Source organism: Macaca mulatta, chromosome 20 (assembly GCF_049350105.2).
Source record: "Macaca mulatta isolate MMU2019108-1 chromosome 20, T2T-MMU8v2.0, whole genome shotgun sequence".
Lineage (NCBI taxonomy): Eukaryota > Metazoa > Chordata > Mammalia > Primates > Cercopithecidae > Macaca > Macaca mulatta.
Genome location: NC_133425.1, coordinates 82,822,154 through 82,839,019, shown reverse-complemented (window position 1 = coordinate 82,839,019; position 16,866 = coordinate 82,822,154). Strand labels below are relative to the sequence as shown.

General features: G+C 47.5%; 1 protein-coding gene and 1 long non-coding RNA gene across 13 annotated transcripts in view; both read left to right on the top strand.

Moving 5' to 3' along the window:
* The window catches only part of ZCCHC14 (zinc finger CCHC-type containing 14), a 90,069-nt gene that overhangs the window by 29,137 nt on the left and 44,066 nt on the right, over positions 1-16,866 (top strand). For 4 of the 12 annotated variants that reach the window (XR_013412006.1, XM_077986627.1, XM_077986626.1 and 1 more), the window contains exons 2-3: positions 5,072-5,195; positions 12,038-12,256. Coding sequence is in view for 10 of the 12 variants with exons in the window: in XM_077986627.1 (XP_077842753.1) it covers positions 5,072-5,195; positions 12,038-12,256 (343 nt within the window). In the remaining 2 variants the exon portion in view is untranslated. Of the gene's footprint in view, positions 1-1,219; positions 1,800-4,747; positions 5,196-12,037; positions 12,257-16,866 lie in introns of those variants that run through there. The other 8 variants (XR_001441856.3, XM_077986628.1, XM_015126757.3 and 5 more) reach the window with 4 other exon arrangements.
* Positions 13,391-16,515, top strand: LOC144338157 (uncharacterized). Its single transcript, XR_013412020.1, has 2 exons — positions 13,391-13,875; positions 15,193-16,515. It is a non-coding gene; the product is annotated as an uncharacterized LOC144338157 (long non-coding RNA).

Genomic DNA, 16,866 nt, shown 5'->3' with positions numbered 1-16,866 from the left:
CTGGGGGGTGACTGGACGCCAGGTTGCAGGGGCCGGGCACAGGGTCTTTGTGGGTCGTAAGAAGAGGCTGGCCGTGGAGAGGAAGAGAGCAGCTTCCCGTTGCCTTCCTAGCAGTAGCAGAAGGCAGCATTTGGAGCTGGTCAGTCTTCCCTCTCGTGCACATCAGGCCAGATGACGAGTCCTGTGGGTGAGCCTGAGTCAGAGAGCATTTGAGTCGAACATAGGTCACGTGGAGCAAACTGACTTCACCAAAAATAACCCCAAAACAGCATTTCTGGGAAACACAACTGAAGACAGCTTTCAATGTAAACAAAGGAGCAAAGTTATGATAAAGGCTTGGTTGGAAAAAGTGAACATTTGGAAAACTAAGAAGAAATGCCTTGGGGAAATATACGGAGGAAAACAGGTCTTTCTTTTCCAGCAGTTGCCATTCTAAGGAGTTTTCCTTCCTGTCTCGATGTCAGATGCAGTGTGTGTGTTTTGCTAGGGTGGCTCACGGGCTTTCCCCTTCCACTTGTGGTTGTGGCAGACGGACCTACAGCCTTTAGCTCTTCCTGTCTGTGTGGGGAAAGGACTTCCTGTTTTCTCTGGGTCTCCTCTTTGTCCTTGCCGGGAATGGACCGGATGATGGGTGCAGTAGAAAACCTGGACTTGGGGTCATGGTTGGTTCTCAGCCTGGCCGCAAATTAGAATCACCAGAGAAGCTTCAGGCACAAAACAAAAGAAGCCCCATTTCCAGAAACTCTGATTTTCGTGGGGAGTGTGGGACGTGGTCTTCTCAGGGCCTTGGTGTTCCAGTGTGCCATCCAGGCTGAGAAGCACTAATCAGTACCGCTCTCCTCCTCTCCAAGGCTATGTTCTCCCCTGCTCAGCCCTCCTCTCCCCTTCCTCCCCCAGCAGGTAGAGAGTCGGGAGGCTGGCTTTCCTTTGTGGCTGTTGGGAGTGTTTTAGGGTGGGCAGGTGGTGTGTGTATGCGAGAATGCACTGATCACATGTGTTTTCTTTTGGGGGCAGGGAGGTTCGCCACTACCAGCAAAGTTGGAACTGCTGATGCTGGTTGTCAAGACAGCTCACTCTCAGCAGCTATGCGTGGTGGTATGCACCTGTGGTCCCAGTTACTCAGGAGGCTGAGGTGGAAGGATCACTTGAGCCCAGCAGGTCGAGGCTACAGTGAGTTACGATTGTGCTACTGCATTCCAGCCTGAGTGACAGAAGAGACTCTTTTTTTTTTTTTTCCTCCTTAGATGGAGTCTTGCTCTGTCACCCAGGCTGGAGTGCAGTGGCATGATCTCAGCTCACTGCATCCTCCACCTCCTGGGTTCAAGCAGTTCTCCTGCTTCAGCCTCCCGAATAGCTGGAATTACAGGCACCCGCCACCACGCCCGGCTAATTTTTGTATTTTTAGTGGAGACGAGGTTTCATTCACCATGTTGGCCAAGCTGGTCTCTAACTCCTGACCTCAGGTGATCCACCCGCCTCGGCCTCTCAAAGTGCTGGGATTACAGGCATGAGCCACTGTGCCCAGCCAAGACTCCGTCTCTTAAAAAAGAGAAAAGGCAGCTCTCTTTCCCTTCTTAGAACCAGGACTTAGAATGTATATCAAAGTAGCTAAAAGAATGTGGAGGTTCATGCATTAGGCATCAGGCCAAATTGAATGGACTCTGCTGTGGTTATATTTCTTTTGTTTTTTTTGAGATAGGGTCTCGCTATCACCCAGGCTGGAGTGCAGTGGTATGATCATACCTCACTGCAGCTTCAAACTCCTGGGCTCAAGCGATTCTCCTACCTTAGCCTCCCAAGTAACTGGGACTTGCAGGCACACGCCATGACTCCCAGCTAATTTTTGTGTTTTTGTAGAAATGGGGTCTCAATATGTTGCCTAGGCTGACCTTGAATTCGTGGCCTCAAGTGATCCTCCTGCATTGGCCTCCCAAAGTGCTGGAGGTAAACAGGTGTGAATCACTGCACCTGGCTATGTTTCTTTTTCCTTTTTCTTTTTTTTGAGACAGAGTTTCACTCTTGTTGCCCAGGCTGGAGTGCAATGGCACAATCTTGGCTCACTGCAACCTCCAGCTCCTGGGTTCAGTGATTCTCCTGCTTCAGCCTCCCCAGTAGCTGAGATTACAGGCGTGCGCCACCACGCCTGGCTAGTTTTGTATTTTTAGTAGAGATGGGTTTCACCATGTTGGTCAGGCTGGTCTCCAACTCCTGACCTCAGGTGATCCGCCTGCCTTGGCCTCCCAAAGTGCTGGGATTACAGGTGTGAGCCAGTAAACCTGGTCTCGGCTGTGTGTTTGTTTCATTCCTTTCCTTTCCTTTCCCCTTCCTTCCTTCCTTCCTTCCTTCCTTCCTTCCTTCCTTCCTTCCTTCCTTCCTTCCCTCCGTCCGTCCGTCCGTCCGTCCCTCCCTCCCTCCTTCGTTCCTTTCCTTCCTTTCCTTCCTTTCCTTCCTTTCCTTCCTCTCCTTCTTGTCTCACTCTGTCACCCAGGCTGGAGTGCGGTGGTGCGATCTCGGCTCACTGCAAGCTCCATGTCCCAGGTTCACACCGTTCTCCTGCCTCAGCCTCCTGAGTAGCTGGGACTACAGGCGTCCTCCACCATGCCCAGCTAATTTTTTGTATTTTTGGTAGAGACAGGGTTTCACCGTGTTAGCCAGGTTGGTCTCGATCTCCTGACCTCATGATCCACCCGCCTCGGCCTCCCAAAGTGCTGGGATTACAGGCGTGAGCCACCGCGCCCAGCCTTGGCTGTGTTTCTTATACAGTTAACATGTTAACTTCCTGAGTTGTCTTGCAAAGTAATATTTACTGTTTGGAACTAAAAATCTCTTTATGTAAGGTTTGCATCGTACTTGTATTGTTCTTTTATCTTGTTTAATGGGAAAGGAGTTCATTTCTGGGATCTCTAACCATTGAATAATGAAGGAGACTTTGTTAAATCAGAAAGAAATCACCCAATTTAAATTACAAATGTAAGTAATTCACAAAATTTAGTTTTCTTGATAACATGTTAGTAATGTTATCCAAAGAATTGACTTTCTGGAGTAGTTACTGCATGGCTAGGACTTTTTTTTTTTTTTTTTTTTTTTAATTTTTAAAAAATTTAAATAGAGACAGGGTCTCGCTGTGTTACCCAGGCCAGTATCAAACTCCTAGCTTCAAGCAGTCCTCCTGCCTCAGCCTCCCAAAGTGCTGGGATTACAGCCATGAGCCGCTGCACCCGGCCTTATTTTCTCGAGTTATATAAACTTCCCAATTATGTAGCCCTGTGACGAGTTGCTTTTCTTGGAAGGCATCTGTTGAGCCGCGTGGGATCTGTTAGTCCCTCTCCCTGCATGAACAGCCCAGGAGGGCTTCCTGCTGGGGGGCAGGGGATCTCACTGTGGACTTGGGTGTGGCCCGTGTAGCTCACTGTCTGTGGGATACAGCAGGTGCTGGTCCTGCAGGAGTGGCGGCAGTCTCCACCCTTTCCTCCCAACTCCAGCCTCCGCCTCCACTTTCATCCTGTCTGAGGTCGAGGCCACGCCTACCTGGCCAGCCCTCTGCAGAGAGAGTGCTGGGATCTGTGCTTGCCAGTGAACTTAGGGGATGTCTTGGTCAACTGCCACCTACCGTCCAGGTATGAGATGAAAGAACAAGCAGGGGCTGGAGAGGTCAGGCCATCTTCCAGGTTGCTTGTGCCGTGCACTTTCCCATACTGTGAATGCAGCATTGCTTATCAGCTCTTTTGATGAACTTTAAGATCTTACGCCTCTCTCTTATATCCTCCGAAATTTTGAAATACATTGAGACCGTAAAGAAGTTACAGCATTGGCCATTTTTATTTTTCTAAATCCTATAAGTTATAAATGTGTTTTGGCTGTGAAATTTTAAAATATTGATGGAGGGGAGAATGAAAATTACTGCTACCCTCCTCCTCTTGCCCCTCTGGGCCCCTTCCAGCTTATTCCACATTCACACCATCACTGAACCCAGGAAGCAGGAGGGGTGGGATGAGCCTGGCTGGCCCTTAGCTTGTTTCTGGGCTTGGTGTGTGTTGGGAGCACTGGTGGTCAGGAGGGCCTCCCCCACCCACAGCTCGGGGGCGGCCGTCATCTGCAGGTACACTGTCTGCTTAGCAGATCTCTGTCGATGGGGACTGAGGGTGTGCCCCTCTTTCCCTATCACAGACACTCCTGCAGTGGGCACACCCTGTCAGGGCTTTTTCTCACGTGTGAGTACGTTGTATGATGAATTCCTAGAAATGGAATTGGGATGTAATTTTAGGATATGCTTTTTCAAACTGTACCCCAAATAGACCCAGTTGTATTCTGTTCTTTGCTGTTGTTTTTAGAGCATTTTATGATTTAAGATTTATAGGAGGAGAATGTTAAGTCCTGCTGTTTATTTCATTTGATAGGGAACTATTTGATTTGAAGAAATGTGAAAATAAAAGTTTGCCACAAATAAAAATATATATTTCACATCACCTTGGCTAACATAGTTTCTTTTTTTTTTTTTTTCTTTTTTCTTGGAGATGGAGTCTTACTCTTTTGCCCGGGCTGGAGTGTAGTGTCACCATCTTGGCTCACTGCAACCCCTGCCTCCTGGGTTCAAGTGATCCTCCCACGTCAGCCTCCCAGGTAGCTGGGACTACAGGCAGTTGGCACCACGCCCAGCTAATTTTTGTATTTTTAGTAGAAGTGGGGTTTCACCATGTTGGCCAGGCTGGTCTTGAACTCCTGGGCTCAAGAGATCCACCCGCCTCAGCCTCCCAAAATGCTGGGATTACAAGTGTGAGCCACCACACCTGGCCTCTTTGGCTACCATAGTTTCTGTGCACCCTGATGAACCCCAGCCACAAGACGTAAGCTCCCATGTTTGGCTCAGGTTATCTGAGCTCTTTTGCATTTTCAGTGGAGAGTAGTAGGTGAAATTTTCATCTTTCTTGGAGAAAGCTTATTATTATAGTAGTATGTGTTTTGTAGAAAAATGGAAACCAAGGTAATTATGAAAGACTTAATTAACAAATAAAATTGTCCCCTTATTAACTCCGTGGAAGAAAATAAGATGATTCTGTTTCTGTTCCTTCAGATCACTCCAAGAACCGAGGCTCCTGTCAGCAGTGTCAGTAATAGTTTGGAGAATGCCCTGCACACATCAGCACATTCCACGGAGGAGTCGCTGCCCAAGAGGCCCTTAGGAAAACACAGCAAAGGTGAGTGCATGTGAGGGCTTTAGGAGGACGTCTGACGGATGGAGGATGGGCACACCCCAGATCCCCGTGAGGGCATTGTTAAATGCTTTCAGATCTTTCATAAATGCTAATCTTATGTGTATTTTTCTAAATTCTATAAGTAATACATGAATATACTTTGTCTTAAAAAATCTCAAATATTGATGTTTATTAAGGAGAAGTCCAGACGTCGTATCTCATGCCTGTAATCCCAGCACTTTGGGAGGCTGAGGCGGGCAGATCACTTGAGGTCAGGAGTTCGAGACCTGCCTGGGCAACATGGTAAAACCCCGTCTCTACTAAAAATACAAAAAATTAAGCTGGGCACGGTGACTCACGCCTGTAATCCCAGCACTTTGGGAAACCGAGGCAGGCTGATCACCTGAAGTTGGGAGTTTGAGACCAGCCTGACCAACAGGAAGAAACCCCATCTCTACTAAAAATAAAAAATTAGCCGGGCATGGTGGCACATGCCTGTAATCCCAGCTACTCGGGAATCTGAGACAGGCGAATTGCTTGAATCCGGGAGGTGGAGGTCATGGTAAGCTGAGATCACGCCATTGCACTCCAGCCTGGGCAACAAGAGCAAAACTCCGTCTCAAGAAAAAATCAGCCAGGCCTGGTGGTGCACACCTGTAATCCCAGCTGCTTGGGAGGCTGAGGCAGGAGAATTAGCTGAGTGTGGTGGCACCTGCCTGTAATCCCAGCTACTCAGGAGGCTGAGGCAGGAGAATCGCTTGAACCTGGAAGGCGGGAGGTTGCAGTGAGCCGAGATCATGCCACTGCACTCCAGTCTGGGTGGTAGAGTGAGATTCCATCTCAAAAAAAAAAAAAAAAAGGGTGGGAGGAATAAGTTTTACACCCTCCTCCCCCCTCCACGTGGAAATCAGCCTTAACCACTAGAGCAGTGTTGTCCTGAAGCGCTCTCTGTGGTGACGGAGTGTTTTCTGCCTGTACCAAGTTGGTCGTCACCGGCCGCACGTGCCTTCTGCGCACTTGAAACATGGCTAATGTGACTGGCTACCAGAGTCTTTATTTTTCTTTAATGTACACGTGGACAGCTCAGTGTGGGTGGTGAGGCGCGGCCTGAGCCCCTGTGGCTCTGCCCGCCAGCCTCTGCAGTGTTACGATCAGCTGCAAAGTTGGTAACCATGCCATGGTAGTGGAGGCTTTGGGGAGGGGAGAGTAAGGTAGTTTGTAGGACTGGATGGACCAGATAATGCATTCCCAGTAAAATAAATGCTTGTGTGGTTTGCAGAATCATCCCTAGTGGGGAGAGAGAGACAAGGATGACGCTTTTCACTGGGGTCACTTGTCTTGAGCCCCGATGGCTTGGAGGCACCGAGGCCGGCTGTGTCCATATCTGCTGGCCTCTGTTCTCCCTGTGTTATTTACAAAGATGTTTGTCTTCTAGCAGGTGCACCACGTGAGGCCCGGAGCTGCACTCGCCTGCCCCGTGCGCTCTCCCCCTTGTCCCCATCCCTGGCGTGGCGCTTCCTGCCTTCCATAGGCTTTATGACTGCTTTGTTTCTAAAGTCCCGTTCTGACAAAGCCATCGAGAGCCACCTGTCTCTGATTTAGATCCTAACTCTGGAAGGACCTATTTCCCCGGCAGCTGCAGCCTGTGTTGATGTATGTGATGAGCATGGTATGGTATGGAGACAGTAACTCCTTACTGCAGCCCTGCGAGGGCACCTGTCCCCACTTGACCCTTGTAGCAACCCTCTGAGGTCACAACAGTCTTTGTCTTATCCACTGCTCTTGGGAGAGTCTGTGGCTGTTAGTTGAGCGTCTTCACCACAGCCTCATCCTAGAGGTGTCGCAGTGCTCCAACCCTGGAGTGGACACTTGGCATTGGAATTGCAGGGAGTCCCTCCGCTGTAGAAAGGGCTCCTCCTCTTCCTTCCCTACGTCATCCCAGGAGAAAGGCCTGCCGTGGAGTGCTGCTTCCTTTGTCCCCAGACAGTCCAGCCTAGGAACCTGTGCCCTGCACACCCTGTGAATCTTAAGGGATGGACTCTTCAGTGCTTTTTCTTCAAGACATAATTGTTGACATCCCCATTCTTTGTTTTTTCTGTATAATTTCAAAATAGCGAGTATCTGTCATTGTCTTGTCCGCATGCTTTGGTGCTCAGAGAGACAGAGGGTGAGCTGACTCTCATGTGAGCTGTGGCAAAGCCTGCGTAGGCCGGCGGGTCGGCTCTGAGGCCACGAGTGGCCATTCTCAAACCCCACAGTGCTTAAAATACCGCCGTGAGCAGAAGCTCTTGATTACCTGCAGCACTCTGCGCTCATTGGTCAGAGAGAGTCATGGTTTCTCTTGTCTAGAAATTGGCAAGCGAGTTAACTTGGTTTTCTTAGTCACTCTTCATGTGAATCCTTTTAATCTGTTGGGTGCAGGTTATTGCTCTTCAGAAAGTTTAAAGTCACTCTAAGTTGTATAGTTTTATTACTATAATGTTTTCTCTCTGTCTTTTCTGTATCCTACTTCTGTTTTGTTTTTTCTCCGCTTCTTCAGAAACCTTATAGTGATACAGTTTAACTTACAGACTGGTCAGGCACTTTAAACATTTCCTAGTATATAAAAGCTCAGGAAACAACAGTCCACGCACATGACTAACTTACATAACACATACTGACTTACATCATCTTCATAACAGCCCTGTGAGGGTTGATTATACCTATTTAATTCTAACTGATCCCATGTGGTGATTTTTACCCCATTTTACAGATGGGAGAACTGAGTCACAGATAAGACCTTTTCCTGAGGTCAGCTGGGATTCAAAGCCAGAGCTCATGCTCTTAACCCTGTGGCCGGCTGAAGAAAATAGCAAAGGAAAAGAAAGATGGGACTGTGCTGAAAGTGGAAAACACACAGTTATATGGGCAGTGCCTACAAGTACACATTAACGAGTGAAATCATTCGTTTTTTTCCTGACCTATTTATTGTGAACGTTTTCCAGTTCAGGAGTAGAGATTATAGCCTAGTAAACCCCGTACCCGGTGCCTGGCTGCAGCTCCAGGTCACTGTGTGTGGCTTCTGAGTCCCCTGCCCTTGTGGATGTGGCTGAGAACTGCAGGGCACTCTCCAAGCGTTCCAGTCCCCGTGTTGATGATTTACTGAAACCTAGGGAAGCTGTCGGAATGTACAAGCTAAGATGGAAACTGCTTTTACTAATACTCTCAACAAAGTAAGTTCTGTAACTTTGGACTTTGAGGAATTACAATTTTTTAAAGTTTTCTTTTTGTGAGACAGTGAAGGAGGTATACTTTGATTCAACTTCTTCTCAACCTTTTTTACCAGTAGTTCTCAACCTTTTTGGTCTTAGGACCCTTTGCACTCTTAAAAATTAGAGGTTCCAAAGAATCCATGTTTATGTGGGTCATATCTATAGGTAGTTACCATATTATCAGTTACAACTCAGCTTTTTTAAAATTGTGGGGTTTTCTTATTTTAACCTAAATGAATGTTTTCCATTGTGCGCCCCTGGCGTTTGTGTTTGCTATGCCATACAAACTTCAAAGTCTTGTACTTTCGGTAAAGAAAAAAAAATCTATCGCAACCAATTAGAACATGAATTCTAAGAAGACAAGAATTCACCTAAAATCTAAATTCTAAAATGCCCTCAGTCTATGGCCTTTCCTGGGTTGTGCTGGGATTCCAGTGTGCAGCTGGAATCAAGCCTTGATAGTTTCGATTTCTTTATTGGCTCTTTATCCAACATTTTATTATGAGGACTTTGAAACACACAGTAAAGTTCAAGAAGTTTCACAGTGAGTACCCTCCACCTAGATTAGACAGTTTCATTTTACTGCATAGATGCTTTTCAAGTCACGTTGGGGGTTGCAAGTTGAAAATACCATAAGTTGCAATGCCCCAAATATACCACACCTGCTAAACATCATGGCTTAGCCTAGCCTAGCCTACGTTAAATGTGCTCAGAACACTGCATTAGCCTACAGGTGGGCAGAATTATCTGACACACAACCTACTTTAAAGTGTTGAATCTCTCATGTAATCTATTGAGTCTGTACTGAAAGTGGAAACGGAATGGTTGTATGGGCACTCAAAGCAGTTTCTTCTGAATGCATGTTGCTTTTGCACTGTTGTAAAGTTGAAAAATCATTAACTCCAGCCTTCTTCAGTCAGGGACCATCTGTACTATTTTTAAGCTGGTTGCCTGTAGCATTCCTCAGCCAGGGATTCTGATTTGAGCCCTAGGGCACAGAGAATCATTTGAGTGACTGTTTTCTCAATTTCCCTAAAGAAAATGTGATTAGAGACATAGGAGTAAAGTTCTTCATCGTGTAAGAGCTGTAGGACAATAGGACTTTGCTCCCTCTATGAGCCCCCCAGTTAAGAGAAGCAACAGGAATGCAGTACACATCTTTACCTTTTCAGGCTCCACTCCGAATTAATGTTGAGCCGCTCCATGTGACACAGAAGCCTCTTGTCACTGCGTTGTTCAGTGGGGTGCCGAGGCCAGCTCATGGTATATCCTGAGAGCCTGCTGTTCACTTTCCAAGATTTTTTTTTTTTTTTGAGACAGAGTTTCACTCTTGTTGCCCAGGCTGCAGTGCAATGGCGCGATCCCGGCTCACCACAACCTCCACCTCCCGGGTTCAAGCATTTCTCCTGCCTCAGCCTTCCGAGTAGCTGGGATTACAGGCATGTGCCACCACGCCCCGCCAAGTTTGTATTTTTAGTAGAGATGGGTTTCTCCATGTTGGAGAAACCTCAGGTGATCCACCTGCCTCGGTCTCCCACAGTGCTGGGATTATAGACGTGAGCCTCCACGCCTGGCCTCCAGGATTTTTTAAAGCCCACTGATGTTGCATTGGTGGCTGATGGTGGCATGTCGTCAACCATGGCGGGACATTTATGCTTTGTGGATCGGCAGATGACACAGATCAGGGGCTTCCCTGTCCTCACCAGTTGTCAGCCGTTTACCAGGCATCATAAGTGCAGCTCTGCCCCATCCTGTATGTGTACTTATCCTATGGATCCAGCTATGTGTGCTCTGCACCGTGTAAGACAGGCCTAGGATTTTTGCATATATTTTAAGAAAGTAAAAGGAAAAAGATGATAGTCTTTTATATTGTCCATATTATTTACTATTTCCACTGCTCTTCATTTTATCCTGAAAATTGGAATTTCCATCTGGTCTCATTTCCCGTCAGCCTGAAAAACTTCCTTTCACATTTCTTTCAGTGCAGTTCTGCTGACAGTGGATTTTAGTTTTCATTTATCTGAAAATATCTTTGTTTTGCCTTCATTCTGGCTAATTATGGAATTCTTCATTGAGAGTTTTTGTTTTAACTTTAACAATGTCAATTTGCTATATTCTGGCTCTTGTTTTCCTAATGAAAAGTCCTCTAGCATTTGTGTCGCCGTATGCCATGGGCCATTTTTCTCTGGCTGCTTTGAAGATTTTCTCTTTATCTTTGGTTTGGAATGGTTTGTCTATGATGTGCCTTGGTTTAATTTTATTTCTTATTTACTGAACTGCTTGTGTCTGAGCTTATGCTTTTCACTACAACATTAACGTTTCAGGCAGTATTAGAGTATTCTTTCTTCCTCATTCTCCTCCTCTTCTCCATCTGAGAGTCTAGTTTTGATGTATGAGAAACCTTTGGTCTTGCCCCACAAATCTGAGCTGAAACTCAGTTCATTTTTCAAATTCTTTTCTCTCTGTCCCTCAGACGGGACATTTTCTTTTTATCTGTCTTCAAGCTCTTGTACCCTTCTGTCATTTTCAGTCTGCTGGAACACCAAGCTAATGGATGTTTTCATACCAGACACTGTATTTTTAGTTTTAGAATTTCTATATGGTTCTTTTTTATAATTTCTGTTTCTCTGTGGAGTTTCTATCCATTCACTTATTGTGAGCATTTTTGTTTTTACATCTTTGAACATCATTATAATAGCTGCTTTCAAATCCTGGTCTGCCAGTTTCAGCATGGGGGTCACTTAGGGCTGGCGTCCATTCATCGCACTTTCTCGAGTATTCCTCACGTTTCCCTGTTGTTATGAATGTCTAATTTTAGATTATGCCGTTGTGCGTGATTATAGTTTCCAGCTTTTCTCGTGTTCTGAAGAGTGTTGTTTCTCTCTTGCAACAGGCAATATTGTTTGGACAAGGTCGAGGCTTCTGCTGCTGGGGTGGGCAGCAGATGGAGGTGCCTTAGTCCTTAGACTGCACCAGCTGTGTGAAGCCGGCCCTCCATCCGTGGCTGGGGCAGCAGGTGTATGGTGGGCACGTGCAGAGCCTGGGCTTTGTCTGGGAGGCTCTCCTTGGTGGGCAGCTGTGCTCATCCCAGCCCTATCCCCTCTCCCCAGGGCCGGGCACTGACGGGGGCACTGACGGGGCCTGCCCTCGGGTGAAAGGCACAAACCTGCACCCTCCCGTATTCTGCGGCCTTCCTCCAGGTTCTGCCTGCTCTCACTACTCTCCAGTGACTTCAGAGGGGTGTTTTGTTCTGTAAATACATTTTTTCCTAGGATTTTTCCTTGTTATTTGTGGAATAGGAGCTGTTGCCATGACTGGGGCCCAGCAGGCCCAGGTCATGCCACATGCCCTTAGTTGGGCTCTGCGTGAGTGCCACTCGCTCCCAAGCATGGCTTTGTCCCCCAGGAGCCCCCACTTCCTTCCAGCAGGTGGCTTTGCTGGAGGTTGTCACAGGTCAGGACTCCATTTCCAGCTTGTTCAGACGCCAATCTGCCCCTCTCTTCTGCCTCCCCTCCCAGGCTGGGTCCACTCCTCTGTTGAGGGAGACAGGTGCTTGGCATCCTCTTCTGTGTTCAGTCTTCTCTCCTTTCTCAGGGCCCCCGAGGTATCTCCACTTGGGCGTGGGCACACGTGTGCACTTGGGCCGCCTGAGCCCTCCTCCCTGTCACCACACAGCCACGCTGCCGGAAGGCATGGGGCTTCACTGTTTCTTTCACTTCAGCACCTGCACCACTCACCCCAGCCTCAGCATCTGCACCTCCCTGAAGCTGTTCTCACGGAGGGTCATGAGGGGCTCTTCAGTTGACAAGCAAGGTAGGTGCTTTCAGAGCTCACTACCTTTTCCTGGCATTTGTGACTGCCCCGCCCCAAACTCCATCCTCCCTTGGCTGCTTCTGTTTTTTTAAAATTGTGAAACGTCATCCCTGTGAAGCCGGTGGGCTCCATTAAATCGGTTTCCTGAGAACACCCTTGCCTGGCTTTCGCCTTGCCTCTCTGTTTCCTTTGAAATTCCCTCTTCTCGTGTCCCTCAAAGGCTAGTGGTTCTGATAGCGCTCTTCTGTACCCTGCTTTACGCTTTCCCTGAGCCATCTTACCTGAGCCTGTTCTGCAGCCACTGTCCCTCTCTCCGTAGCTTTCAGCTCTGAGTTCAGCTGAGACACTTGCAGACTCCAAGTCCTTGTCAGCCACTGGTAACGTGAATATTTTCACCCATGCAGCCAGTGGGTACACAGTTGCCTGCCCAGCATGGAGCTGCCAGCTCCTGCATGCCCTCGACATGGTTCCAATATTTGTGATTGATCCCAGCAATCGAGTGCTTAGAGCAGAAACCTGGAAGTCCAAGGCAGCTTCTCTCCCACGTGGTGGCTCTGGCCCTGCGAGGCTGTCACCGTTTCTTCCCCATCATCTGGGCCTCCATCTTATCTGTCACTTCATGCGTCCCTCTGTCTTTGGCCTTGCCCCTCTTCAGACTGTCTGTCTAGCAGGGACCAGTCCAGTACACCCTGCGTCACTGCACGCCCCTGCTTACGGCTTGTCCATGGTGGCTCAAGGACGCTGCAGTCAGCCCACACTTGCCCAGCCCTGCGCCGTGCAGGGAGAGCCGGGATTCCTTTTGCTCAGGCGAGGACATGCGGCTTTGAGGGGTGAAATAACTGCCCAGGCTCATGAGCTAGAAAGTATCACATTTCAAACCAAGACATCTGAATGCAGCGGACCTGCAGGATTTCTTTTCCATGTTCACTGTGGCGTCACCAGCCAGGGAGCTGCTCCCTCTGTGTGACCTTCCTTCCCCATATCAGCTTCTGACACTCCCCTTCCGCTCCGAGGCAGACAGCACTGTCCTGCTCCCGGGCCCTGACTGCAGCATCCCTCTGCCCAGAATAGACCCTGCCCTTGAAGCCTAGCGCAGCGTCACTTCTTTGAACCTTTTCATTTTTATATCACTTATGGCTGGCGCTGCGCTTAGAGCATACTAATGCCGAGCAGAATGTTTACCTTAATATGTAAATAAGTGACATTCCTAGGGCCCCTAAATTCAAGTGCCACATCACTAATCATTAAAAATGGAAATTTGGGCGCGGTGGCTCACGCCTATAATCCCAGCACTTCGGGAGGCCGAGTTGAGTGGATCACCTGAGGTCAGGAGTTTGAGACCAGCCTGACCAACATGGTGAAACCCCATCTCTACTTAAAATATAAAAATTAGCCAGGTGTGGGAGCCCACGTGCCTGTAATATCAGCCACTTGGGAGGTCGAGACAGGAGAGTTGCTTGAATCCGGGAGGTGACGGTTGTAGTGAGCCAGGATCACACCATTGCGCTCCAGCCTGGGCAACAAGAGCAAAATTCTATCTCAAAAAAAAAGGCTGGGCGCGGTGTCTCACGCCTGTAATCCTAGCACTTTGGGAGGCCGAGGTGGGCGGATCACCTGAGGTCCCGAGTTTGAGACCAGCCTGGCTAACATGGTGAAACCCCATTTCTACTAAAAATATAAAAAATTAGCTGGGCATGGTGGCACGCACCAGTAACCCCAGCTACTCGGGAGGCTAAGGCAGGAGAATCGCTTGAACCCAGGAGGTGGAGGTTGCTGTGAGCCGAGATCGTGCCATTACAGTCCAGCTTGGGCAACAAGAGCAAAACTCCATCTCAAAAAAAAAAAAGGAAAGGGTGTTCATTTCCTGTTTTTGCTACTTTAAAAATATTATCAGGCGCGGTGGCTTATGCACTTTGGGAGGCCGAGGCAGGCAGATTACCTGAGCTCAGGAGTTCCACACGAGCCTGGGCAACATGGTGAAAACCCTTCTCTACAAAAAATACAAAAATTAGCCAGGCGTGGTGGCGCACGCCTATAATCCCAGCTACTCAGGAGACTGAGGCAGGAGGACTGCTTGAGCCTGGCAGGTGGAGGTTGCGATAAGCCAAGATCATGCCATTATACTCCAGTCTGGGCAACAGGAGTGAAAGCCTGTCTCCAAAAAAAAAAAAAAAAAAAAGAGAATCTATTGTCTGCTTTATGTTTTACCAGTTTTTCACTACTTTTGTTTCTCTTTGTGAAGAACAAATGAAATTAACGCAATGTAGCTAGATAATAAAAAACCAAAGAAAAATAAATTATATCATGTTCTTAAGTATAACATGGTATGTCCTAAAAAGATGTAGGGAAGAAGCAGCAGTTTCATCAGTGTGATAGTGAATGTTCAAATTCTAACAACAGCTAAAAGAAGTAGTGCTTCTAAAAATTATCCCATTAACATAGACAAGTAAAGTGAGAAAGTAAGTTGATATTTTAGGAAAATTATTATTTAACTGCTAGTCTTAAGAATACAGTTTTCCAATTTTTAAGTGAAAACTGGCTTTTGGTAATAAAATTTTAAAGCAGGAAGTATCTGGTGTGATTGTGGTACAGCTCTTAGTTCAGGTGTGAAGACATTTGGTTGTATTGTATAGAAGTTAGAAGAAGGGGTGTCTGCTGGAAAACAATCCTGGTTCTTTTTCTCTCTTTTTTTTTTCTTTTCTTTCTTTCTTTTCTTTTCTTTTTCTTTTTTCTTTTTTTTTTTTTTTTTTGAGACAGGCTCTCACTCTGTTGTCCAGGCTGGAGTGCAGTGCCTCAGTTTTTCAGCTCACTGCAGCCTCGACCTCTGGGGTCCTCCTGCCTCAGCCTCTCGAGTAACTGAGACCACAGGCGCACACCACCATGCCCAGCTAACTTTCATATTTTTTGTAGAGACACGGTTTTGGCATGTTGGCCAGGCTGGTCTTGAACTCCTGGGCTTAAGCCATCGACCCACCTCAGCCTCCCAAAGTGCTGGGATCACAAGTGTGAGCTCCACGCCTGGCTTATCCCAGGTCATTTTTTAAACTCTCCCCTCTACTATAAATACTCCCTTTACTGTGATTTTTTAAGCATAATTTTGGTAATTATTGAAGTGGTTTCTTATTATTGAGAATGTAGATTAAACCACTTAATAAAGATACCTTGAAAGCAAATTAAAGAAAGACATTTGGCAGGAAACTACTGGATTTTTTCTCTAGGTCTCTGTCGACCTAAAGAGAAAAGGATTGGGGTTTGCTCTCTTGGTGGCGTTGCTGAGTTAGTGGGGGTCTGTCGCTGCACCTGTGCTGCTGAGTGTTCCTCTCTCTTCCTTCGTGATCATGGATGGAGGGCCTAGGAGCCCAGGAACCATGGTGCCCTTTCCCCTGCCCCGTGCCCCTCACCCTCTCTTCCCTGCATCTATCCCTTCCTACTTCTCTTCATAGTTTTAGGGATAGGAACGTTAAAGTGTGTGCAATTATTTTTGTAAGGTTTTGTTCTAGAGAAAGGATGTAAGGAAGCTTGTAAAGACAGACCACAACAGGGTTAAGAGACGCCTGGGATGTGTTGGTCAGCCACAGCTGTGTTAACAGCCGACCAGCAGAGCTCAGGAGCACCCAAGATGAGCGCCTTCCTCACGGATGAGCCAGCATGGGCTGGCTGCTGTCAGCTGGGCTATGCTGTTCAGGTCATAGTGGCTGGGGTGGCTCTGACTCAGGTGTCCCTCATCCTCCTTGAACTGGTGACCAAGGGCACGTGGGAGCCATGAGGATTCGTAAGGCTGAGCTTGGGCTGGCACACGGTCATTTCTGCCTCTTTGTGATGTCCACAGTGAGTCTCATGGCCACACCCCTGAATTCAAGGATAGGAAAGTCTGCACCACCGTAAGCCAGCCACAACATGGGTTGCAGTGTGACGAAGGGTAAAGAACTGTGGCAGAGAATTCAGACTACTGCAAAGTACACAGATAATTCAGAGAACAGAGGCTGATCATTTTGATAAGTATCCTACTTAGGGAAACTCCAGTTAACATTCTCCGGGAGATTGAGGGGATATTGCATTTGTCGAGTGAAAGCTGGGTGCCATGATAAAAGAAAAAATGAAGACCAAGAAAGAGTTGTTGGGATGTAAACGTGACCGCCAGAACAGAACATTCAGTAGTGTTCGAGGATTGCTGAACGTGGAGGTACAAGGTAGAGAGAAGGTGAGTGGCGCAGACGGGCAGCCAAGCTCGGCCTCTGAAACTCAGGGTGTCTGGAAGAGAAGATGAAAGGAAGGAGCGCATTCAGTACCCATGGGCAGAAAACGGCCTCGTGAGTCTTCCCTTGAAAGGGCAGACCGAGTGCTGAGAAAGGGGAGTTGAAAACACCCACATCGAGACGCATTGTTGTTTCTGATAAGGGATCAAGAAATGATCTTACACATTTTCAAAGGAGAACAACAAAACAGATCTCACCTGTGAAGAAACCAGAATCAGGCTAACTTGGACTTGCTGTTTGCAACAGTGGATGCCAGAGGACTGTGGAAAGTCAAGTTTTGAATGAAAGTTATTTTCATTAAGAATAATTCAAGGCCGGGCACGGTGGCTCAAGCCTGTAATCCCAGCACTTTGG